The sequence below is a fragment of the Ranitomeya imitator genome, chromosome 6 (assembly GCF_032444005.1).
Source record: "Ranitomeya imitator isolate aRanImi1 chromosome 6, aRanImi1.pri, whole genome shotgun sequence".
Lineage (NCBI taxonomy): Eukaryota > Metazoa > Chordata > Amphibia > Anura > Dendrobatidae > Ranitomeya > Ranitomeya imitator.
In genome coordinates this window covers 572,252,458-572,277,402 of record NC_091287.1, presented here as the reverse complement: position 1 = coordinate 572,277,402, position 24,945 = coordinate 572,252,458, and the positions used below count along the sequence as shown (strand labels likewise).

The following is a 24,945-nucleotide window of genomic DNA, read 5'->3' as shown; positions in this document are numbered from 1 at the left end:
AGACTGTACACTGGTGTATGTGGAGAGGTTATGGAGGTGAGACTGTACACTGGTGTATGTGGAGAGGTTATGGGGGTGAGACTGTACACTGGTGTATGTGGAGAGGTTATGGAGGATGAGACTGTACACTGGTGTATGTGGAGAGGTTATGGGGGTGAGACTGTACACTGGTGTATGTGGAGAGGTTATGGAGGGTGAGACTGTACACTGGTGTATGTGGAGAGGTTATGGAGGGTGAGACTGTACACTGGTGTATGTGTAGAGGTTATGGGGGGTGAGACTGTACACTGGTGTATGTGGAGAGGTTATGGAGGAGACTGTACACTGGTGTATGTGGAGAGGTTATGGGGGTGAGACTGTACACTGGTGTATGTGGAGAGGTTATGGGGGTGAGACTGTACACTGGTGTATGTGGAGAGATTATGGAGGGTGAGACTGTACACTGGTGTATGTGGAGAGGTTATGGAGGATGAGACTGTACACTGGTGTATGTGGAGAGGTTATGGGGGGTGAGACTGTACACTGGTGTATGTGGAGAGGTTATGGGGGTGAGACTGTACACTGGTGTATGTGGAGAGGTTATGGGGGATGAGACTGTACACTGGTGTATGTGGAGAGGTTATGGGGGATGAGACTGTACACTGGTGTATGTGGAGAGGTTATGGGGGGTGAGACTGTACACTGGTGTATGTGGAGAGGTTATGGGGGGTGAGACTGTACACTGGTGTATGTGGAGAGGTTATGGGGGTGAGACTGTACACTGGTGTATGTGGAGAGGTTATGGGGGATGAGACTGTACACTGGTGTATGTGGAGAGGTTATGGGGGGTGAGACTGTACACTGGTGTATGTGGAGAGGTTATGGGGGATGAGACTGTACACTGGTGTATGTGGAGAGGTTATGGGGGGTGAGACTGTACACTGGTGTATGTGGAGAGGTTATGGGGATGAGACTGTACACTGGTGTATGTGGAGAGGTTATGGGGGTGAGACTGTACACTGGTGTATGTGGAGAGGTTATGGGGGATGAGACTGTACACTGGTGTATGTGGAGAGGTTATGGAGGAGGAGACTGTACACTGGTGTATGTGGAGAGGTTATGGAGTGTGAGACTGTACACTGCTGTATGTGGAGAGGTTATGGAGGGTGAGACTGTACACTGGTGTATGTGGAGAGGTTATGGGGGGTGAGACTGTACACTGGTGTATGTGGAGAGGTTATGGGGGATGAGACTGTACACTGGTGTATGTGGAGAGGTTATGGGGGGTGAGACTGTACACTGGTGTATGTGGAGAGGTTATGGAGGTGAGACTGTACACTGGTGTATGTGGAGAGGTTATGGAGGATGAGACTGTACACTGGTGTATGTGGAGAGGTTATGGGGGGTGAGACTGTACACTGGTGTATGTGGAGAGGTTATGGAGGTGAGACTGTACACTGGTGTATGTGGAGAGGTTATGGAGGATGAGACTGTACACTGGTGTATGTGGAGAGGTTATGGGGGGTGAGACTGTACACTGGTGTATGTGGAGAGGTTATGGAGGTGAGACTGTACACTGGTGTATGTGGAGAGGTTATGGGGGATGAGACTGTACACTGGTGTATGTGGAGAGGTTATGGGGGGTGAGACTGTACACTGGTGTATGTGGAGAGGTTATGGAGGTGAGACTGTACACTGGTGTATGTGGAGAGGTTATGGGGGTGAGACTGTACACTGGTGTATGTGGAGAGGTTATGGAGGTGAGACTGTACACTGGTGTATGTGGAGAGGTTATGGAGGGTGAGACTGTACACTGGTGTATGTGGAGAGGTTATGGAGGAGACTGTACACTGGTGTATGTGGAGAGGTTATGGGGGAGTAGACTGTACACTGGTGTATGTGGAGAGGTTATGGGGGAGTAGACTGTACACTGGTGTATGTGGAGAGGTTATGGGGGAGTAGACTGTACACTGGTGTATGTGGAGAGGTTATGGGGAGGAGACTGTACACTGGTGTATGTGGAGAGGTTATGGAGGATGAGACTGTACACTGGTGTATGTGGAGAGGTTATGGAGGATGAGACTGTACACTGGTGTATGTGGAGAGGTTATGGGGAGGAGACTGTACACTGGTGTATGTGGAGAGGTTATGGGGAGGAGACTGTACACTGGTGTATGTGGAGAGGTTATAGGGGGTGAGACTGTACACTGGTGTATGTGGAGAGGTTATGGAGGATGAGACTGTACACTGGTGTATGTGGAGAGGTTATGGGGGATGAGACTGTACACTGGTATATGTGGAGAGGTTATGGAGGGTGAGACTGTACACTGGTGTATGTGGAGAGGTTATGGAGGGTGAGACTGTACACTGGTGTATGTGGAGAGGTTATGGAGGAGACTGTACACTGGTGTATGTGGAGAGGTTATGGGGGATGAGACTGTACACTGGTGTATGTGGAGAGGTTATGGGGGGGTGAGACTGTACACTGGTGTATGTGGAGAGGTTATGGAGGGTGAGACTGTACACTGGTGTATGTGGAGAGGTTATGGGGGATGAGACTGTACACTGGTGTATGTGGAGAGGTTATGGAGGTGAGACTGTACACTGGTGTATGTGGAGAGGTTATGGGGGGTGAGACTGTACACTGGTGTATGTGGAGAGGTTATGGAGGGTGAGACTGTACACTGGTGTATGTGGAGAGGTTATGGAGGAGGAGACTGTACACTGGTGTATGTGGAGAGGTTATGGGGGGTGAGACTGTACACTGGTGTATGTGGAGAGGTTATGGAGGAGGAGACTGTACACTGGTGTATGTGGAGAGGTTATGGGGGGTGAGACTGTACACTGGTGTATGTGGAGAGGTTATGGGGGATGAGACTGTACACTGGTGTATGTGGAGAGGTTATGGAGGAGACTGTACACTGGTGTATGTGGAGAGGTTATGGAGGATGAGACTGTACACTGGTGTATGTGGAGAGGTTATGGAGGAGACTGTACACTGGTGTATGTGGAGAGGTTATGGAGGAGGAGACTGTACACTGGTGTATGTGGAGAGGTTATGGAGGAGACTGTACACTGGTGTATGTGGAGAGGTTATGGGGGGTGAGACTGTACACTGGTGTATGTGGAGAGGTTATGGGGGTGAGACTGTACACTGGTGTATGTGGAGAGGTTATGGGGGTGAGACTGTACACTGGTGTATGTGGAGAGGTTATGGGAGGTGAGACTGTACACTGGTGTATGTGGAGAGGTTATGGGGGATGAGACTGTACACTGGTGTATGTGGAGAGGTTATGGGGGTGAGACTGTACACTGGTGTATGTGGAGAGGTTATGGGGGATGAGACTGTACACTGGTGTATGTGGAGAGGTTATGGGGGTGAGACTGTACACTGGTGTATGTGGAGAGGTTATGGGGGGATGAGACTGTACACTGGTGTATGTGGAGAGGTTATGGAGGAGGAGACTGTACACTGGTGTATGTGGAGAGGTTATGGAGGAGGAGACTGTACACTGGTGTATGTGGAGAGGTTATGGGGGATGAGACTGTACACTGGTGTATGTGGAGAGGTTATGGAGGATGAGACTGTACACTGGTGTATGTGGAGAGGTTATGGAGGGTGAGACTGTACACTGGTGTATGTGGAGAGGTTATGGGGGATGAGACTGTACACTGGTGTATGTGGAGAGGTTATGGAGGGTGAGACTGTACACTGGTGTATGTGGAGAGGTTATGGAGGATGAGACTGTACACTGGTGTATGTGGAGAGGTTATGGGGGGTGAGACTGTACACTGGTGTATGTGGAGAGGTTATGGAGGATGAGACTGTACACTGGTGTATGTGGAGAGGTTATGGGAGGTGAGACTGTACACTGGTGTATGTGGAGAGGTTATGGAGGATGAGACTGTACACTGGTGTATGTGGAGAGGTTATGGGGGTGAGACTGTACACTGGTGTATGTGGAGAGGTTATGGAGGATGAGACTGTACACTGGTGTATGTGGAGAGGTTATGGAGGATGAGACTGTACACTGGTGTATGTGGAGAGGTTATGGAGGGTGAGACTGTACACTGGTGTATGTGGAGAGGTTATGGGGGGTGAGACTGTACACTGGTGTATGTGGAGAGGTTATGGAGGATGAGACTGTACACTGGTGTATGTGGAGAGGTTATGGAGGGTGAGACTGTACACTGGTGTATGTGGAGAGGTTATGGAGGATGAGACTGTACACTGGTGTATGTGGAGAGGTTATGGGGGGTGAGACTGTACACTGGTGTATGTGGAGAGGTTATGGAGGATGAGACTGTACACTGGTGTATGTGGAGAGGTTATGGAGGGTGAGACTGTACACTGGTGTATGTGGAGAGGTTATGGGGGGTGAGACTGTACACTGGTGTATGTGGAGAGGTTATGGAGGATGAGACTGTACACTGGTGTATGTGGAGAGGTTATGGGAGGTGAGACTGTACACTGGTGTATGTGGAGAGGTTATGGAGGGTGAGACTGTACACTGGTGTATGTGGAGAGGTTATGGAGGATGAGACTGTACACTGGTGTATGTGGAGAGGTTATGGGGGATGAGACTGTACACTGGTGTATGTGGAGAGGTTATGGAGGGTGAGACTGTACACTGGTGTATGTGGAGAGGTTATGGGGGGTGAGACTGTACACTGGTGTATGTGGAGAGGTTATGGGGGGTGAGACTGCACACTGGTGTATGTGGAGAGGTTATGGGGGGTGAGACTGTACACTGGTGTATGTGGAGAGGTTATGGAGGGTGAGACTGTACACTGGTGTATGTGGAGAGGTTATGGGGGGTGAGACTGTACACTGGTGTATGTGGAGAGGTTATGGGGGGTGAGACTGTACACTGGTGTATGTGGAGAGGTTATGGAGGATGAGACTGTACACTGGTGTATGTGGAGAGGTTATGGAGGATGAGACTGTACACTGGTGTATGTGGAGAGGTTATGGGGGGTGAGACTGTACACTGGTGTATGTGGAGAGGTTATGGGGGGTGAGACTGTACACTGGTGTATGTGGAGAGGTTATGGAGGAGGAGACTGTACACTGGTGTATGTGGAGAGGTTATGGAGGAGACTGTACACTGGTGTATGTGGAGAGGTTATGGAGGGTGAGACTGTACACTGGTGTATGTGGAGAGGTTATGGGGGGTGAGACTGTACACTGGTGTATGTGGAGAGGTTATGGAGGATGAGACTGTACACTGGTGTATGTGGAGAGGTTATGGAGGTGAGACTGTACACTGGTGTATGTGGAGAGGTTATGGGGGTGAGACTGTACACTGGTGTATGTGGAGAGGTTATGGAGGATGAGACTGTACACTGGTGTATGTGGAGAGGTTATGGAGGGTGAGACTGTACACTGGTGTATGTGGAGAGGTTATGGGGAGGAGACTGTACACTGGTGTATGTGGAGAGGTTATGGGGGGTGAGACTGTACACTGGTGTATGTGGAGAGGTTATGGAGGGTGAGACTGTACACTGGTGTATGTGGAGAGGTTATGGGGGGTGAGACTGTACACTGGTGTATGTGGAGAGGTTATGGGGGTGAGACTGTACACTGGTGTATGTGGAGAGGTTATGGGGGTGAGACTGTACACTGGTGTATGTGGAGAGGTTATGGGGAGGAGACTGTACACTGGTGTATGTGGAGAGGTTATGGGGGGTGAGACTGTACACTGGTGTATGTGGAGAGGTTATGGAGGTGAGACTGTACACTGGTGTATGTGGAGAGGTTATGGGGGATGAGACTGTACACTGGTGTATGTGGAGAGGTTATGGAGGAGACTGTACACTGGTGTATGTGGAGAGGTTATGGAGGGTGAGACTGTACACTGGGGTATGTGGAGAGGTTATGGGGGGTGAGACTGTACACTGGTGTATGTGGAGAGGTTATGGGGGGTGAGACTGTACACTGGTGTATGTGGAGAGGTTATGGGGGTGAGACTGTACACTGGTGTATGTGGAGAGGTTATGGAGGTGAGACTGTACACTGGTGTATGTGGAGAGGTTATGGAGGATGAGACTGTACACTGGTGTATGTGGAGAGGTTATGGGGAGGAGACTGTACACTGGTGTATGTGGAGAGGTTATGGAGGAGGAGACTGTACACTGGTGTATGTGGAGAGGTTATGGAGGATGAGACTGTACACTGGTGTATGTGGAGAGGTTATGGAGGGTGAGACTGTACACTGGTGTATGTGGAGAGGTTATGGGGGTGAGACTGTACACTGGTGTATGTGGAGAGGTTATGGAGGGTGAGACTGTACACTGGTGTATGTGGAGAGGTTATGGGGGGTGAGACTGTACACTGGTGTATGTGGAGAGGTTATGGAGGAGACTGTACACTGGTGTATGTGGAGAGGTTATGGGAGGTGAGACTGTACACTGGTGTATGTGGAGAGGTTATGGAGGGTGAGACTGTACACTGGTGTATGTGGAGAGGTTATGGAGGATGAGACTGTACACTGGTGTATGTGGAGAGGTTATGGAGGGTGAGACTGTACACTGGTGTATGTGGAGAGGTTATGGGGGATGAGACTGTACACTGGTGTATGTGGAGAGGTTATGGGGAGGAGACTGTACACTGGTGTATGTGGAGAGGTTATGGAGGATGAGACTGTACACTGGTGTATGTGGAGAGGTTATGGAGGGTGAGACTGTACACTGGTGTATGTGGAGAGGTTATGGGGAGGAGACTGTACACTGGTGTATGTGGAGAGGTTATGGGGGGTGAGACTGTACACTGGTGTATGTGGAGAGGTTATGGAGGTGAGACTGTACACTGGTGTATGTGGAGAGGTTATGGGGGATGAGACTGTACACTGGTGTATGTGGAGAGGTTATGGGGAGGAGACTGTACACTGGTGTATGTGGAGAGGTTATGGAGGAGGAGACTGTACACTGGTGTATGTGGAGAGGTTATGGAGGATGAGACTGTACACTGGTGTATGTGGAGAGGTTATGGGGGTGAGACTGTACACTGGTGTATGTGGAGAGGTTATGGAGGATGAGACTGTACACTGGTGTATGTGGAGAGGTTATGGAGGATGAGACTGTACACTGGTGTATGTGGAGAGGTTATGGAGGATGAGACTGTACACTGGTGTATGTGGAGAGGTTATGGAGGGTGAGACTGTACACTGGTGTATGTGGAGAGGTTATGGGGGTGAGACTGTACACTGGTGTATGTGGAGAGGTTATGGAGGAGGAGACTGTACACTGGTGTATGTGGAGAGGTTATGGGGGATGAGACTGTACACTGGTGTATGTGGAGAGGTTATGGGGGGTGAGACTGTACACTGGTGTATGTGGAGAGGTTATGGAGGATGAGACTGTACACTGGTGTATGTGGAGAGGTTATGGGGGGTGAGACTGTACACTGGTGTATGTGGAGAGGTTATGGGGGGTGAGACTGTACACTGGTGTATGTGGAGAGGTTATGGGGGGTGAGACTGTACACTGGTGTATGTGGAGAGGTTATGGAGGATGAGACTGTACACTGGTGTATGTGGAGAGGTTATGGAGGATGAGACTGTACACTGGTGTATGTGGAGAGGTTATGGAGGATGAGACTGTACACTGGTGTATGTGGAGAGGTTATGGAGGGTGAGACTGTACACTGGTGTATGTGGAGAGGTTATGGGGGATGAGACTGTACACTGGTGTATGTGGAGAGGTTATGGGGGGTGAGACTGTACACTGGTGTATGTGGAGAGGTTATGGAGGATGAGACTGTACACTGGTGTATGTGGAGAGGTTATGGGGGGTGAGACTGTACACTGGTGTATGTGGAGAGGTTATGGGGGGTGAGACTGTACACTGGTGTATGTGGAGAGGTTATGGAGGAGACTGTACACTGGTGTATGTGGAGAGGTTATGGGGATCAGACTGTACACTGGTGTATGTGGAGAGGTTATGGAGGGTGAGACTGTACACTGGTGTATGTGGAGAGGTTATGGGGGGTGAGACTGTACACTGGTGTATGTGGAGAGGTTATGGGGGATGAGACTGTACACTGGTGTATGTGGAGAGGTTATGGGGGGTGAGACTGTACACTGGTGTATGTGGAGAGGTTATGGGGGGTGAGACTGTACACTGGTGTATGTGGAGAGGTTATGGAGGATGAGACTGTACACTGGTGTATGTGGAGAGGTTATGGGGATGAGACTGTACACTGGTGTATGTGGAGAGGTTATGGGAGGTGAGACTGTACACTGGTGTATGTGGAGAGGTTATGGAGGGTGAGACTGTACACTGGTGTATGTGGAGAGGTTATGGAGGATGAGACTGTACACTGGTGTATGTGGAGAGGTTATGGAGGTGAGACTGTACACTGGTGTATGTGGAGAGGTTATGGGGGGTGAGACTGTACACTGGTGTATGTGGAGAGGTTATGGAGGTGAGACTGTACACTGGTGTATGTGGAGAGGTTATGGAGGATGAGACTGTACACTGGTGTATGTGGAGAGGTTATGGAGGATGAGACTGTACACTGGTGTATGTGGAGAGGTTATGGAGGGTGAGACTGTACACTGGTGTATGTGGAGAGGTTATGGGAAGGAGACTGTACACTGGTGTATGTGGAGAGGTTATGGGAGGTGAGACTGTACACTGGTGTATGTGGAGAGGTTATGGAGGATGAGACTGTACACTGGTGTATGTGGAGAGGTTATGGAGGAGGAGACTGTACACTGGTGTATGTGGAGAGGTTATGGAGGAGACTGTACACTGGTGTATGTGGAGAGGTTATGGAGGATGAGACTGTACACTGGTGTATGTGGAGAGGTTATGGAGGATGAGACTGTACACTGGTGTATGTGGAGAGGTTATGGAGGAGGAGACTGTACACTGGTGTATGTGGAGAGGTTATGGAGGAGGAGACTGTACACTGGTGTATGTGGAGAGGTTATGGAGGAGGAGACTGTACACTGGTGTATGTGGAGAGGTTATGGAGGGTGAGACTGTACACTGGTGTATGTGGAGAGGTTATGGAGGGTGAGACTGTACACTGGTGTATGTGGAGAGGTTATGGAGGGTGAGACTGTACACTGGTGTATGTGGAGAGGTTATGGAGGGTGAGACTGTACACTGGTGTATGTGGAGAGGTTATGGAGGGTGAGACTGTACACTGGTGTATGTGGAGAGGTTATGGAGGGTGAGACTGTACACTGGTGTATGTGGAGAGGTTATGGAGGGTGAGACTGTACACTGGTGTATGTGGAGAGGTTATGGAGGGTGAGACTGTACACTGGTGTATGTGGAGAGGTTATGGGGGGTGAGACTGTACACTGGTGTATGTGGAGAGGTTATGGAGGATGAGACTGTACACTGGTGTATGTGGAGAGGTTATGGGGGATGAGACTGTACACTGGTGTATGTGGAGAGGTTATGGAGGAGGAGACTGTACACTGGTGTATGTGGAGAGGTTATGGGGAGGAGACTGTACACTGGTGTATGTGGAGAGGTTATGGGGAGGAGACTGTACACTGGTGTATGTGGAGAGGTTATGGGGGAGGTGAGACTGTACACTGGTGTATGTGGAGAGGTTATGGGGGATGAGACTGTACACTGGTGTATGTGGAGAGGTTATGGGGGAGGTGAGACTGTACACTGGTGTATGTGGAGAGGTTATGGGGGGTGAGACTGTACACTGGTGTATGTGGAGAGGTTATGGAGGATGAGACTGTACACTGGTGTATGTGGAGAGGTTATGGGGGTGAGACTGTACACTGGTGTATGTGGAGAGGTTATGGAGGGTGAGACTGTACACTGGTGTATGTGGAGAGGTTATGGGGGGTGAGACTGTACACTGGTGTATGTGGAGAGGTTATGGAGGATGAGACTGTACACTGGTGTATGTGGAGAGGTTATGGGGGATGAGACTGTACACTGGTGTATGTGGAGAGGTTATGGGGAGGAGACTGTACACTGGTGTATGTGGAGAGGTTATGGGGGAGGTGAGACTGTACACTGGTGTATGTGGAGAGGTTATGGAGGATGAGACTGTACACTGGTGTATGTGGAGAGGTTATGGAGGATGAGACTGTACACTGGTGTATGTGGAGAGGTTATGGGGGAGGTGAGACTGTACACTGGTGTATGTGGAGAGGTTATGGGGGATGAGACTGTACACTGGTGTATGTGGAGAGGTTATGGAGGGTGAGACTGTACACTGGTGTATGTGGAGAGGTTATGGGGGGTGAGACTGTACACTGGTGTATGTGGAGAGGTTATGGAGGATGAGACTGTACACTGGTGTATGTGGAGAGGTTATGGAGGGTGAGACTGTACACTGGTGTATGTGGAGAGGTTATGGGGGTGAGACTGTACACTGGTGTATGTGGAGAGGTTATGGAGGATGAGACTGTACACTGGTGTATGTGGAGAGGTTATGGGGGGTGAGACTGTACACTGGTGTATGTGGAGAGGTTATGGGGGGTGAGACTGTACACTGGTGTATGTGGAGAGGTTATGGAGGGTGAGACTGTACACTGGTGTATGTGGAGAGGTTATGGAGGGTGAGACTGTACACTGGTGTATGTGGAGAGGTTATGGGAGGTGAGACTGTACACTGGTGTATGTGGAGAGGTTTTGGGAGGATGAGACTGTACACTGGTGTATGTGGAGAGGTTATGGGGGTGAGACTGCACACTGGTGTATGTGGAGAGGTTATGGAGGGTGAGACTGTACACTGGTGTATGTGGAGAGGTTATGGGGGTGAGACTGTACACTGGTGTATGTGGAGAGGTTATGGAGGGTGAGACTGTACACTGGTGTATGTGGAGAGGTTATGGGGGTGAGACTGTACACTGGTGTATGTGGAGAGGTTATGGAGGATGAGACTGTACACTGGTGTATGTGGAGAGGTTATGGGGGATGAGACTGTACACTGGTGTATGTGGAGAGGTTATGGGGGAGGAGACTGTACACTGGTGTATGTGGAGAGGTTATGGAGGAGGAGACTGTACACTGGTGTATGTGGAGAGGTTATGGAGGATGAGACTGTACACTGGTGTATGTGGAGAGGTTATGGAGGAGGAGACTGTACACTGGTGTATGTGGAGAGGTTATGGGGGAGGAGACTGTACACTGGTGTATGTGGAGAGGTTATGGAGGAGGAGACTGTACACTGGTGTATGTGGAGAGGTTATGGAGGATGAGACTGTACACTGGTGTATGTGGAGAGGTTATGGAGGAGGAGACTGTACACTGGTGTATGTGGAGAGGTTATGGGGGAGGAGACTGTACACTGGTGTATGTGGAGAGGTTATGGAGGAGGAGACTGTACACTGGTGTATGTGGAGAGGTTATGGGGGGTGAGACTGTACACTGGTGTATGTGGAGAGGTTATGGAGGATGAGACTGTACACTGGTGTATGTGGAGAGGTTATGGAGGATGAGACTGTACACTGGTGTATGTGGAGAGGTTATGGAGGGTGAGACTGTACACTGGTGTATGTGGAGAGGTTATGGGGGATGAGACTGTACACTGGTGTATGTGGAGAGGTTATGGGGGATGAGACTGTACACTGGTGTATGTGGAGAGGTTATGGAGGATGAGACTGTACACTGGTGTATGTGGAGAGGTTATGGGGGATGAGACTGTACACTGGTGTATGTGGAGAGGTTATGGAGGAGGAGACTGTACACTGGTGTATGTGGAGAGGTTATGGAGGATGAGACTGTACACTGGTGTATGTGGAGAGGTTATGGAGGGTGAGACTGTACACTGGTGTATGTGGAGAGGTTATGGAGGAGACTGTACACTGGTGTATGTGGAGAGGTTATGGAGGATGAGACTGTACACTGGTGTATGTGGAGAGGTTATGGGGGGTGAGACTGTACACTGGTGTATGTGGAGAGGTTATGGAGGATGAGACTGTACACTGGTGTATGTGGAGAGGTTATGGAGGGTGAGACTGTACACTGGTGTATGTGGAGAGGTTATGGGGAGGAGACTGTACACTGGTGTATGTGGAGAGGTTATGGGGGATGAGACTGTACACTGGTGTATGTGGAGAGGTTATGGAGGATGAGACTGTACACTGGTGTATGTGGAGAGGTTATGGGGAGGAGACTGTACACTGGTGTATGTGGAGAGGTTATGGAGGATGAGACTGTACACTGGTGTATGTGGAGAGGTTATGGGGAGGAGACTGTACACTGGTGTATGTGGAGAGGTTATGGGGGGTGAGACTGTACACTGGTGTATGTGGAGAGGTTATGGGGGATGAGACTGTACACTGGTGTATGTGGAGAGGTTATGGAGGGTGAGACTGTACACTGGTGTATGTGGAGAGGTTATGGAGGGTGAGACTGTACACTGGTGTATGTGGAGAGGTTATGGAGGGTGAGACTGTACACTGGTGTATGTGGAGAGGTTATGGGGGTGAGACTGTACACTGGTGTATGTGGAGAGGTTATGGAGGATGAGACTGTACACTGGTGTATGTGGAGAGGTTATGGGGGATGAGACTGTACACTGGTGTATGTGGAGAGGTTATGGAGGATGAGACTGTACACTGGTGTATGTGGAGAGGTTATGGAGGATGAGACTGTACACTGGTGTATGTGGAGAGGTTATGGAGGGTGAGACTGTACACTGGTGTATGTGGAGAGGTTATGGAGGATGAGACTGTACACTGGTGTATGTGGAGAGGTTATGGAGGGTGAGACTGTACACTGGTGTATGTGGAGAGGTTATGGAGGATGAGACTGTACACTGGTGTATGTGGAGAGGTTATGGGGGATGAGACTGTACACTGGTGTATGTGGAGAGGTTATGGGGAGGAGACTGTACACTGGTGTATGTGGAGAGGTTATGGGGGGTGAGACTGTACACTGGTGTATGTGGAGAGGTTATGGGGATGAGACTGTACACTGGTGTATGTGGAGAGGTTATGGGGGGTGAGACTGTACACTGGTGTATGTGGAGAGGTTATGGGGGGTGAGACTGTACACTGGTGTATGTGGAGAGGTTATGGAGGGTGAGACTGTACACTGGTGTATGTGGAGAGGTTATGGGGGTGAGACTGTACACTGGTGTATGTGGAGAGGTTATGGAGGGTGAGACTGTACACTGGTGTATGTGGAGAGGTTATGGATGGTGAGACTGTACACTGGTGTATGTGGAGAGGTTATGGAGGATGAGACTGTACACTGGTGTATGTGGAGAGGTTATGGGGGTGAGACTGTACACTGGTGTATGTGGAGAGGTTATGGAGGGTGAGACTGTACACTGGTGTATGTGGAGAGGTTATGGGGAGAAGACTGTACACTGGTGTATGTGGAGAGGTTATGGAGGATGAGACGGTACACTGGTGTATGTGGAGAGGTTATGGAGGATGAGACTGTACACTGGTGTATGTGGAGAGGTTATGGAGGGTGAGACTGTACACTGGTGTATGTGGAGAGGTTATGGAGGATGAGACTGTACACTGGTGTATGTGGAGAGGTTATGGAGGATGAGACTGTACACTGGTGTATGTGGAGAGGTTATGGAGGATGAGACTGTACACTGGTGTATGTGGAGAGGTTATGGAGGGTGAGACTGTACACTGGTGTATGTGGAGAGGTTATGGGGGGTGAGACTGTACACTGGTGTATGTGGAGAGGTTATGGGGGATGAGACTGTACACTGGTGTATGTGGAGAGGTTATGGAGGGTGAGACTGTACACTGGTGTATGTGGAGAGGTTATGGGGGGTGAGACTGTACACTGGTGTATGTGGAGAGGTTATGGAGGATGAGACTGTACACTGGTGTATGTGGAGAGGTTATGGAGGGTGAGACTGTACACTGGTGTATGTGGAGAGGTTATGGGGGGTGAGACTGTACACTGGTGTATGTGGAGAGGTTATGGGGGGTGAGACTGTACACTGGTGTATGTGGAGAGGTTATGGGGGATGAGACTGTACACTGGTGTATGTGGAGAGGTTATGGGGATGAGACTGTACACTGGTGTATGTGGAGAGGTTATGGAGGATGAGACTGTACACTGGTGTATGTGGAGAGGTTATGGAGGGTGAGACTGTACACTGGTGTATGTGGAGAGGTTATGGGGGATGAGACTGTACACTGGTGTATGTGGAGAGGTTATGGGGATGAGACTGTACACTGGTGTATGTGGAGAGGTTATGGAGGATGAGACTGTACACTGGTGTATGTGGAGAGGTTATGGAGGGTGAGACTGTACACTGGTGTATGTGGAGAGGTTATGGAGGGTGAGACTGTACACTGGTGTATGTGGAGAGGTTATGGAGGGTGAGACTGTACACTGGTGTATGTGGAGAGGTTATGGAGGATGAGACTGTACACTGGTGTATGTGGAGAGGTTATGGGGGATGAGACTGTACACTGGTGTATGTGGAGAGGTTATGGGGGATGAGACTGTACACTGGTGTATGTGGAGAGGTTATGGGGATGAGACTGTACACTGGTGTATGTGGAGAGGTTATGGAGGGTGAGACTGTACACTGGTGTATGTGGAGAGGTTATGGGGGGTGAGACTGTACACTGGTGTATGTGGAGAGGTTATGGAGGGTGAGACTGTACACTGGTGTATGTGGAGAGGTTATGGAGGAGACTGTACACTGGTGTATGTGGAGAGGTTATGGGGGGTGAGACTGTACACTGGTGTATGTGGAGAGGTTATGGGGGGTGAGACTGTACACTGGTGTATGTGGAGAGGTTATGGAGGAGACTGTACACTGGTGTATGTGGAGAGGTTATGGGGGGTGAGACTGTACACTGGTGTATGTGGAGAGGTTATGGGGGATGAGACTGTACACTGGTGTATGTGGAGAGGTTATGGAGGTGAGACTGTACACTGGTGTATGTGGAGAGGTTATGGGGGGTGAGACTGTACACTGGTGTATGTGGAGAGGTTATGGGGGATGAGACTGTACACTGGTGTATGTGGAGAGGTTATGGGGGATGAGACTGTACACTGGTGTATGTGGAGAGGTTATGGAGGGTGAGACTGTACACTGGTGTATGTGGAGAGGTTATGGGGGATGAGACTGTACACTGGTGTATGTGGAGAGGTTATGGGGGATGAGACTGTACACTGGTGTATGTGGAGAGGTTATGGAGGAGGAGACTGTACACTGGTGTATGTGGAGAGGTTATGGAGGGTGAGACTGTACACTGTGTATGTGGAGAGGTTATGGAGGAGGAGACTGTACACTGGTGTATGTGGAGAGGTTATGGAGGGTGAGACTGTACACTGGTGTATGTGGAGAGGTTATGGGGGATGAGACTGTACACTGGTGTATGTGGAGAGGTTATGGAGGATGAGACTGTACACTGGTGTATGTGGAGAGGTTATGGAGGAGGAGACTGTACACTGGTGTATGTGGAGAGGTTATGGAGGAGGAGACTGTACACTGGTGTATGTGGAGAGGTTATGGGGGTGAGACTGTACACTGGTGTATGTGGAGAGGTTATGGAGGGTGAGACTGTACACTGGTGTATGTGGAGAGGTTATGGAGGAGGAGACTGTACACTGGTGTATGTGGAGAGGTTATGGAGGAGGAGACTGTACACTGGTGTATGTGGAGAGGTTATGGAGGAGGAGACTGTACACTGGTGTATGTGGAGAGGTTATGGGGGTGAGACTGTACACTGGTGTATGTGGAGAGGTTATGGAGGGTGAGACTGTACACTGGTGTATGTGGAGAGGTTATGGAGGGTGAGACTGTACACTGGTGTATGTGGAGAGGTTATGGGGGGTGAGACTGCACACTGGTGTATGTGGAGAGGTTATGGGGGGTGAGACTGCACACTGGTGTATGTGGAGAGGTTATGGAGGGTGAGACTGTACACTGTGTATGTGGAGAGGTTATGGAGGGTGAGACTGTACACTGGTGTATGTGGAGAGGTTATGGAGGGTGAGACTGTACACTGGTGTATGTGGAGAGGTTATGGGGGATGAGACTGTACACTGGTGTATGTGGAGAGGTTATGGAGGGTGAGACTGTACACTGGTGTATGTGGAGAGGTTATGGGGGATGAGACTGTACACTGGTGTATGTGGAGAGGTTATGGAGGATGAGACTGTACACTGGTGTATGTGGAGAGGTTATGGAGGGTGAGACTGTACACTGGTGTATGTGGAGAGGTTATGGGGGGGATGAGACTGTACACTGGTGTATGTGGAGAGGTTATGGAGGAGACTGTACACTGGTGTATGTGGAGAGGTTATGGAGGATGAGACTGTACACTGGTGTATGTGGAGAGGTTATGGAGGGTGAGACTGTACACTGGTGTATGTGGAGAGGTTATGGAGGATGAGACTGTACACTGGTGTATGTGGAGAGGTTATGGAGGATGAGACTGTACACTGGTGTATGTGGAGAGGTTATGGAGGGTGAGACTGTACACTGGTGTATGTGGAGAGGTTATGGAGGAGACTGTACACTGGTGTATGTGGAGAGGTTATGGAGGATGAGACTGTACACTGGTGTATGTGGAGAGGTTATGGAGGGTGAGACTGTACACTGGTGTATGTGGAGAGGTTATGGAGGATGAGACTGTACACTGGTGTATGTGGAGAGGTTATGGGGGGTGAGACTGTACACTGGTGTATGTGGAGAGGTTATGGAGGAGGAGACTGTACACTGGTGTATGTGGAGAGGTTATGGGGGTGAGACTGTACACTGGTGTATGTGGAGAGGTTATGGAGGGTGAGACTGTACACTGGTGTATGTGGAGAGGTTATGGGGCGTGAGACTGTACACTGGTGTATGTGGAGAGGTTATGGAGGGTGAGACTGTACACTGGTGTATGTGGAGAGGTTATGGAGGGTGAGACTGTACACTGGTGTATGTGGAGAGGTTATGGAGGATGAGACTGTACACTGGTGTATGTGGAGAGGTTATGGGAGGTGAGACTGTACACTGGTGTATGTGGAGAGGTTATGGGAGGTGAGACTGTACACTGGTGTATGTGGAGAGGTTATGGGGGTGAGACTGTACACTGGTGTATGTGGAGAGGTTATGGGAGGTGAGACTGTACACTGGTGTATGTGGAGAGGTTATGGGGGTGAGACTGTACACTGGTGTATGTGGAGAGGTTATGGAGGGTGAGACTGTACACTGGTGTATGTGGAGAGGTTATGGAGGGTGAGACTGTACACTGGTGTATGTGGAGAGGTTATGGGGGAGTAGACTGTACACTGGTGTATGTGGAGAGGTTATGGAGGAGGAGACTGTACACTGGTGTATGTGGAGAGGTTATGGAGGGTGAGACTGTACACTGGTGTATGTGGAGAGGTTATGGAGGATGAGACTGTACACTGGTGTATGTGGAGAGGTTATGGAGGGTGAGACTGTACACTGGTGTATGTGGAGAGGTTATGGAGGATGAGACTGTACACTGGTGTATGTGGAGAGGTTATGGGGATGAGACTGTACACTGGTGTATGTGGAGAGGTTATGGAGGATGAGACTGTACACTGGTGTATGTGGAGAGGTTATGGGAGGTGAGACTGTACACTGGTGTATGTGGAGAGGTTATGGAGGATGAGACTGTACACTGGTGTATGTGGAGAGGTTATGGGGGTGAGACTGTACACTGGTGTATGTGGAGAGGTTATGGGGGGTGAGACTGTACACTGGTGTATGTGGAGAGGTTATGGAGGGTGAGACTGTACACTGGTGTATGTGGAGAGGTTATGGGGGATGAGACTGTACACTGGTGTATGTGGAGAGGTTATGGGGGGTGAGACTGTACACTGGTGTATGTGGAGAGGTTATGGAGGATGAGACTGTACACTGGTGTATGTGGAGAGGTTATGGAGGGTGAGACTGTACACTGGTGTATGTGGAGAGGTTATGGAGGGTGAGACTGTACACTGGTGTATGTGGAGAGGTTATGGGGGAGTAGACTGTACACTGGTGTATGTGGAGAGGTTATGGGGGTGAGACTGTACACTGGTGTATGTGGAGAGGTTATGGGGGTGAGACTGTACACTGGTGTATGTGGAGAGGTTATGGGGGTGAGACTGTACACTGGTGTATGTGGAGAGGTTATGGGGATGAGACTGTACACTGGTGTATGTGGAGAGGTTATGGGGAGGAGACTGTACACTGGTGTATGTGGAGAGGTTATGGAGGTGAGACTGTACACTGGTGTATGTGGAGAGGTTATGGAGGGTGAGACTGTACACTGGTGTATGTGGAGAGGTTATGGAGGTGAGACTGTACACTGGTGTATGTGGAGAGGTTATGGGGGTGAGACTGTACACTGGTGTATGTGGAGAGGTTATGGAGGGTGAGACTGTACACTGGTGTATGTGGAGAGGTTATGGAGGGTGAGACTGTACACTGGTGTATGTGGAGAGGTTATGGAGGAGACTGTACACTGGTGTATGTGGAGAGGTTATGGAGGGTGAGACTGTACACTGGTGTATGTGGAGAGGTTATGGAGGGTGAGACTGTACACTGGTGTATGTGGAGAGGTTATGGGGGGTGAGACTGTACACTGGTGTATGTGGAGAGGTTATGGAGGATGAGACTGTACACTGGTGTATGTGGAGAGGTTATGGAGGGTGAGACTGTACACTGGTGTATGTGGAGAGGTTATGGAGGGTGAGACTGTACACTGGTGTATGTGGAGAGGTTATGGGGGAGTAGACTGTACACTGGTGTATGTGGAGAGGTTATGGAGGATGAGACTGTACACTGGTGTATGTGGAGAGGTTATGGAGGAGGAGACTGTACACTGGTGTATGTGGAGAGGTTATGGAGGATGAGACTGTACACTGGTGTATGTGGAGAGGTTATGGAGGTGAGACTGTACACTGGTGTATGTGGAGAGGTTATGGGGAGGAGACTGTACACTGGTGTATGTGGAGAGGTTATGGAGGGTGAGACTGTACACTGGTGTATGTGGAGAGGTTATGGGGGTGAGACTGTACACTGGTGTATGTGGAGAGGTTATGGAGGTGAGACTGTACACTGGTGTATGTGGAGAGGTTATGGAGGGTGAGACTGTACACTGGTGTATGTGGAGAGGTTATGGGGGGTGAGACTGTACACTGGTGTATGTGGAGAGGTTATGGAGGTGAGACTGTACACTGGTGTATGTGGAGAGGTTATGGGAGGTGAGACTGTACACTGGTGTATGTGGAGAGGTTATGGGAGGTGAGACTGTACACTGGTGTATGTGGAGAGGTTATGGAGGGTGAGACTGTACACTGGTGTATGTGGAGAGGTTATGGGGAGGAGACTGTACACTGGTGTATGTGGAGAGGTTATGGAGGTGAGACTGTACACTGGTGTATGTGGAGAGGTTATGGAGGGTGAGACTGTACACTGGTGTATGTGGAGAGGTTATGGGGGATGAGACTGTACACTGGTGTATGTGGAGAGGTTATGGAGGGTGAGACTGTACACTGGTGTATGTGGAGAGGTTATGGAGGATGAGACTGTACACTGGTGTATGTGGGGAGGTTATGGAGGAGACTGTACACTGGTTTATGTGGAGAGGTTATGGAGGTGAGACTGTACACTGGTGTATGTGGAGAGGTTATGGAGGAGGAGACTGTACACTGGTGTATGTGGAGAGGTTATGGGGGGTGAGACTGCACACTGGTGTATGTGGAGAGGTTATGGGGAGGAGACTGTACACTGGTGTATGTGGAGAGGTTATGGGGGGTGAGACTGTACAATGGTGTATGTGGAGAGGTTATGGAGGGTGAGACTGTACACTGGTGTATGTGGAGAGGTTATGGAGGATGAGACTGTACACTGGTGTATGTGGAGAGGTTATGGAGGAGACTGTACACTGGTGTATGTGGAGAGGTTATGGAGGATGAGACTGTACACTGGTGTATGTGGAGAGGTTATGGAGGAGACTGTACACTGGTGTATGTGGAGAGGTTATGGGGGGTGAGACTGTACACTGGTGTATGTGGAGAGGTTATGGAGGTGAGACTGCACACTGGTGTATGTGGAGAGGTTATGGGGGGTGAGACTGTACACTGGTGTATGTGGAGAGGTTATGGGGGGTGAGACTGTACACTGGTGTATGTGGAGAGGTTATGGAGGGTGAGACTGTACACTGGTGTATGTGGAGAGGTTATGGGGGGTGAGACTGTACACTGGTGTATGTGGAGAGGTTATGGAGGAGGAGACTGTACACTGGTGTATGTGGAGAGGTTATGGAGGATGAGACTGTACACTGGTGTATGTGGAGAGGTTATGGAGGATGAGACTGTACACTGGTGTATGTGGAGAGGTTATGGGGGATGAGACTGTACACTGGTGTATGTGGAGAGGTTATGGGGATGAGACTGTACACTGGTGTATGTGGAGAGGTTATGGAGGTGAGACTGTACACTGGTGTATGTGGAGAGGTTATGGGGGGTGAGACTGTACACTGGTGTATGTGGAGAGGTTATGGGGGGTGAGACTGTACACTGGTGTATGTGGAGAGGTTATGGAGGATGAGACTGTACACTGGTGTATGTGGAGAGGTTATGGGAGGTGAGACTGTACACTGGTGTATGTGGAGAGGTTATGGGGGGTGAGACTGTACACTGGTGTATGTGGAGAGGTTATGGAGGATGAGACTGTACACTGGTGTATGTGGAGAGGTTATGGGGGTGAGACTGTACACTGGTGTATGTGGAGAGGTTATGGGGGATGAGACTGTACACTGGTGTATGTGGAGAGGTTATGGAGGATGAGACTGTACACTGGTGTATGTGGAGAGGTTATGGAGGGTGAGACTGTACACTGGTGTATGTGGAGAGGTTATGGAGGGTGAGACTGTACACTGGTGTATGTGGAGAGGTTATGGGGGTGAGACTGTACACTGGTGTATGTGGAGAGGTTATGGGGGATGAGACTGTACACTGGTGTATGTGGAGAGGTTATGGGGGATGAGACTGTACACTGGTGTATGTGGAGAGGTTATGGGAGGTGAGACTGTACACTGGTGTATGTGGAGAGGTTATGGGGGATGAGACTGTACACTGGTGTATGTGGAGAGGTTATGGAGGATGAGACTGTACACTGGTGTATGTGGAGAGGTTATGGGAGGTGAGACTGTACACTGGTGTATGTGGAGAGGTTATGGGGGATGAGACTGTACACTGGTGTATGTGGAGAGGTTATGGAGGATGAGACTGTACACTGGTGTATGTGGAGAGGTTATGGAGGGTGAGACTGTACACTGGTGTATGTGGAGAGGTTATGGAGGGTGAGACTGTACACTGGTGTATGTGGAGAGGTTATGGGGGTGAGACTGTACACTGGTGTATGTGGAGAGGTTATGGGGGATGAGACTGTACACTGGTGTATGTGGAGAGGTTATGGGGGATGAGACTGTACACTGGTGTATGTGGAGAGGTTATGGAGGGTGAGACTGTACACTGGTGTATGTGGAGAGGTTATGGAGGGTGAGACTGTACACTGGTGTATGTGGAGAGGTTATGGGGGGTGAGACTGTACACTGGTGTATGTGGAGAGGCTATGGAGGGTGAGACTGTACACTGGTGTATGTGGAGAGGTTATGGAGGATGAGACTGTACACTGGTGTATGTGGAGAGGTTATGGAGGAGACTGTACACTGGTGTATGTGGAGAGGTTATGGAGGATGAGACTGTACACTGGTGTATGTGGAGAGGTTATGGGGGGTGAGACTGTACACTGGTGTATGTGGAGAGGTTATGGAGGATGAGACTGTACACTGGTGTATATGGAGAGGTTATGGAGGGTGAGACTGTACACTGGTGTATGTGGAGAGGTTATGGAGGAGACTGTACACTGGTGTATGTGGAGAGGTTATGGAGGATGAGACTGTACACTGGTGTATGTGGAGAGGTTATGGAGGATGAGACTGTACACTGGTGTATGTGGAGAGGTTATGGAGGATGAGACTGTACACTGGTGTATGTGGAGAGGTTATGGAGGATGAGACTGTACACTGGTGTATGTGGAGAGGTTATGGAGGAGACTGTACACTGGTGTATGTGGAGAGGTTATGGAGGATGAGACTGTACACTGGTGTATGTGGAGAGGTTATGGAGGATGAGACTGTACACTGGTGTATGTGGAGAGGTTATGGGGGTGAGACTGTACACTGGTGTATGTGGAGAGGTTATGGAGGGTGAGACTGTACACTGGTGTATGTGGAGAGGTTATGGGGGGTGAGACTGTACACTGGTGTATGTGGAGAGGTTATGGAGGAGACTGTACACTGGTGTATGTGGAGAGGTTATGGGGGGTGAGACTGTACACTGGTGTATGTGGAGAGGTTATGGAGGATGAGACTGTACACTGGTGTATGTGGAGAGGTTATGGGGGGTGAGACTGTACACTGGTGTATGTGGAGAGGTTATGGAGGATGAGACTGTACACTGGTGTATGTGGAGAGGTTATGGAGGATGAGACTGTACACTGGTGTATGTGGAGAGGTTATGGGGAGGAGACTGTACACTGGTGTATGTGGAGAGGTTATGGGGGGTGAGACTGTACACTGGTGTATGTGGAGAGGTTATGGGGGGTGAGACTGTACACTGGTGTATGTGGAGAGGTTATGGAGGATGAGACTGTACACTGGTGTATGTGGAGAGGTTATGGGGGATGAGACTGTACACTGGTGTATGTGGAGAGGTTATGGAGGATGAGACTGTACACTGGTGTATGTGGAGAGGTTATGGGGGATGAGACTGTACACTGGTGTATGTGGAGAGGTTATGGGAGGTGAGACTGTACACTGGTGTATGTGGAGAGGTTATGGAGGATGAGACTGTACACTGGTGTATGTGGAGAGGTTATGGGGGGTGAGACTGCACACTGGTGTATGTGGAGAGGTTATGGAGGTGAGACTGTACACTGGTGTATGTGGAGAGGTTATGGGGGGTGAGACTGTACACTGGTGTATGTGGAGAGGTTATGGGGGATGAGACTGTACACTGGTGTATGTGGAGAGGTTATGGGGGTGAGACTGTACACTGGTGTATGTGGAGAGGTTATGGGGGGTGAGACTGTACACTGGTGTATGTGGAGAGGTTATGGGGGGTGAGACTGTACACTGGTGTATGTGGAGAGGTTATGGAGGATGAGACTGTACACTGGTGTATGTGGAGAGGTTATGGGGGATGAGACTGTACACTGGTGTATGTGGAGAGGTTATGGGAGGTGAGACTGTACACTGGTGTATGTGGAGAGGTTATGGAGGATGAGACTGTACACTGGTGTATGTGGAGAGGTTATGGGGGATGAGACTGTACACTGGTGTATGTGGAGAGGTTATGGGGGTGAGACTGTACACTGGTGTATGTGGAGAGGTTATGGGGGGTGAGACTGTACACTGGTGTATGTGGAGAGGTTATGGGGGTGAGACTGTACACTGGTGTATGTGGAGAGGTTATGGGGGGTGAGACTGCACACTGGTGTATTAACCCCCTAATCACCAGCTCTTCTGTCGTTCCCAGTGCCATCTTACAATCTATGACCCCAGAAACAATGCCGAGGGGCCCTCACTCATGCACGGCAGGTCAGAGATGGCCTCTGGAGAGACTCTGTTGCAGCCACGCAGGTCCAGCACCCTCAGACTGGTGCAGTCTCTCAGGAGTCTCTTGACATCAGCGTCGGTAGTGTGGGAGCAGACGGAGGTGGCGAGACATAGCTCCTGGAGATGGCAGAACCCAGGACCCTCTTGAGATGAGCGGGATTTCAGTTGAAAGGTGTAATTCAGCAGCCGCAGCACCTGAGGGTGGTAGGGACATGGCAGAGATTCAGCGGGCGCAGGGTCCTGGAGCGCAGCCGGACCCTCCGTACTGTGAGAGCAGTTGTATTTATCTATCCTGACTCTACTGCGGACATTCTACACATATTCTCTTCAGCTAGATGGCGTGTGAGATACTGGAGGTCCCTCAGGAATGTCTTTGTCTAAGGGACTTCAAGAAAACATAGGAAAGTGGGAGAAAGGGAACTAAGAGGAAGCACGCCGAAAATATTCAGTTGGGTGCAGACAGAATCAGCTTTAGCCAATGAGATGTATGTATGCTAATGCCCACACATATTTAGAGATGAGATGAGCCAATTATATTGTTACACTAGCTGAAGAGTACGGCGTTGCATGGGCATAGTAAATATCTGTGGTTAGTTATAGCACCTCACGTCTCTCATTTTCCCCCTCATATCTCTCATTCCCCCATAACACTTGTCATTTCGACCTCACATCTGTCATTTTCCGATCACTCCACTATTTTCCCTCACTCCTCATTTTGCACGCACACCTCATTTTCCCCTCAGTATATACATGTTTGTCATCTCCCTTATTTATAGTATACACCTGTATGTCATCTCCTGCATATAGTATATACCTGTATGTCATCTCCCCTGTAAATAGTATATAGCTGCTGTATGTCATCTCCTACTGTATATTGTATATACCTATGTATCCTCTCCTCCTGTATATACCAGTGTGTCATCTCTTCTGTATATACTATATACCTGTATGTCATCTCCTCCTATATATAGTATATACCTGTATGTTATCTCCTGTATATAGTATATACCTGTATGTCATCTCCTCCTGTATATAGTATATACCTGTGTCATCTGCTCCTGTATATTAGTATATACCCGTGTGTCATCTCCGCTGTATATAGTATATACCTGTGTCATCTCCTCTTGTATATAGTATATACCTGTGTGTCATCTCCTCCTGTATATAGTATATACCTGTGTGTCATCTCCTCCTGTATATCGTATATACCTGTGTGTCATCTCCTCCTGTATATAGTATGTACCTGTATGTCATCTCCTCCTGTATATAGTATATACCTGTGTGTCATCTCCCCTGTATATAGTATATATCTGTGTGTCATCTCCTCTTGTATATAGTATAAACCTGTGTGTCATCTCCCCTGTATATAGTATATACCTGTTATGATAAGGTAATTCAGTACCACAATGGACAT

The 24,945-nt window shown here is 49.6% G+C and overlaps 2 protein-coding genes across 4 annotated transcripts in view; one reads left to right on the top strand and one right to left on the bottom strand.

Annotated features, from left to right (window-relative positions):
- SLC52A2 (solute carrier family 52 member 2) overlaps positions 1-24,945 on the top strand; it is a 241,047-nt gene that overhangs the window by 44,246 nt on the left and 171,856 nt on the right. The gene's annotated exons all lie outside the window — the stretch shown is intronic.
- FBXL6 (F-box and leucine rich repeat protein 6) overlaps positions 1-24,945 on the bottom strand; it is a 118,287-nt gene that overhangs the window by 3,902 nt on the left and 89,440 nt on the right. For all 3 annotated transcript variants that reach the window (XM_069732119.1, XM_069732120.1, XM_069732118.1), the window contains one exon: positions 23,501-23,726. In XM_069732119.1, coding sequence (XP_069588220.1) covers positions 23,501-23,726 — 226 coding nt within the window. The remainder of the gene's footprint in view (positions 1-23,500; positions 23,727-24,945) is intronic.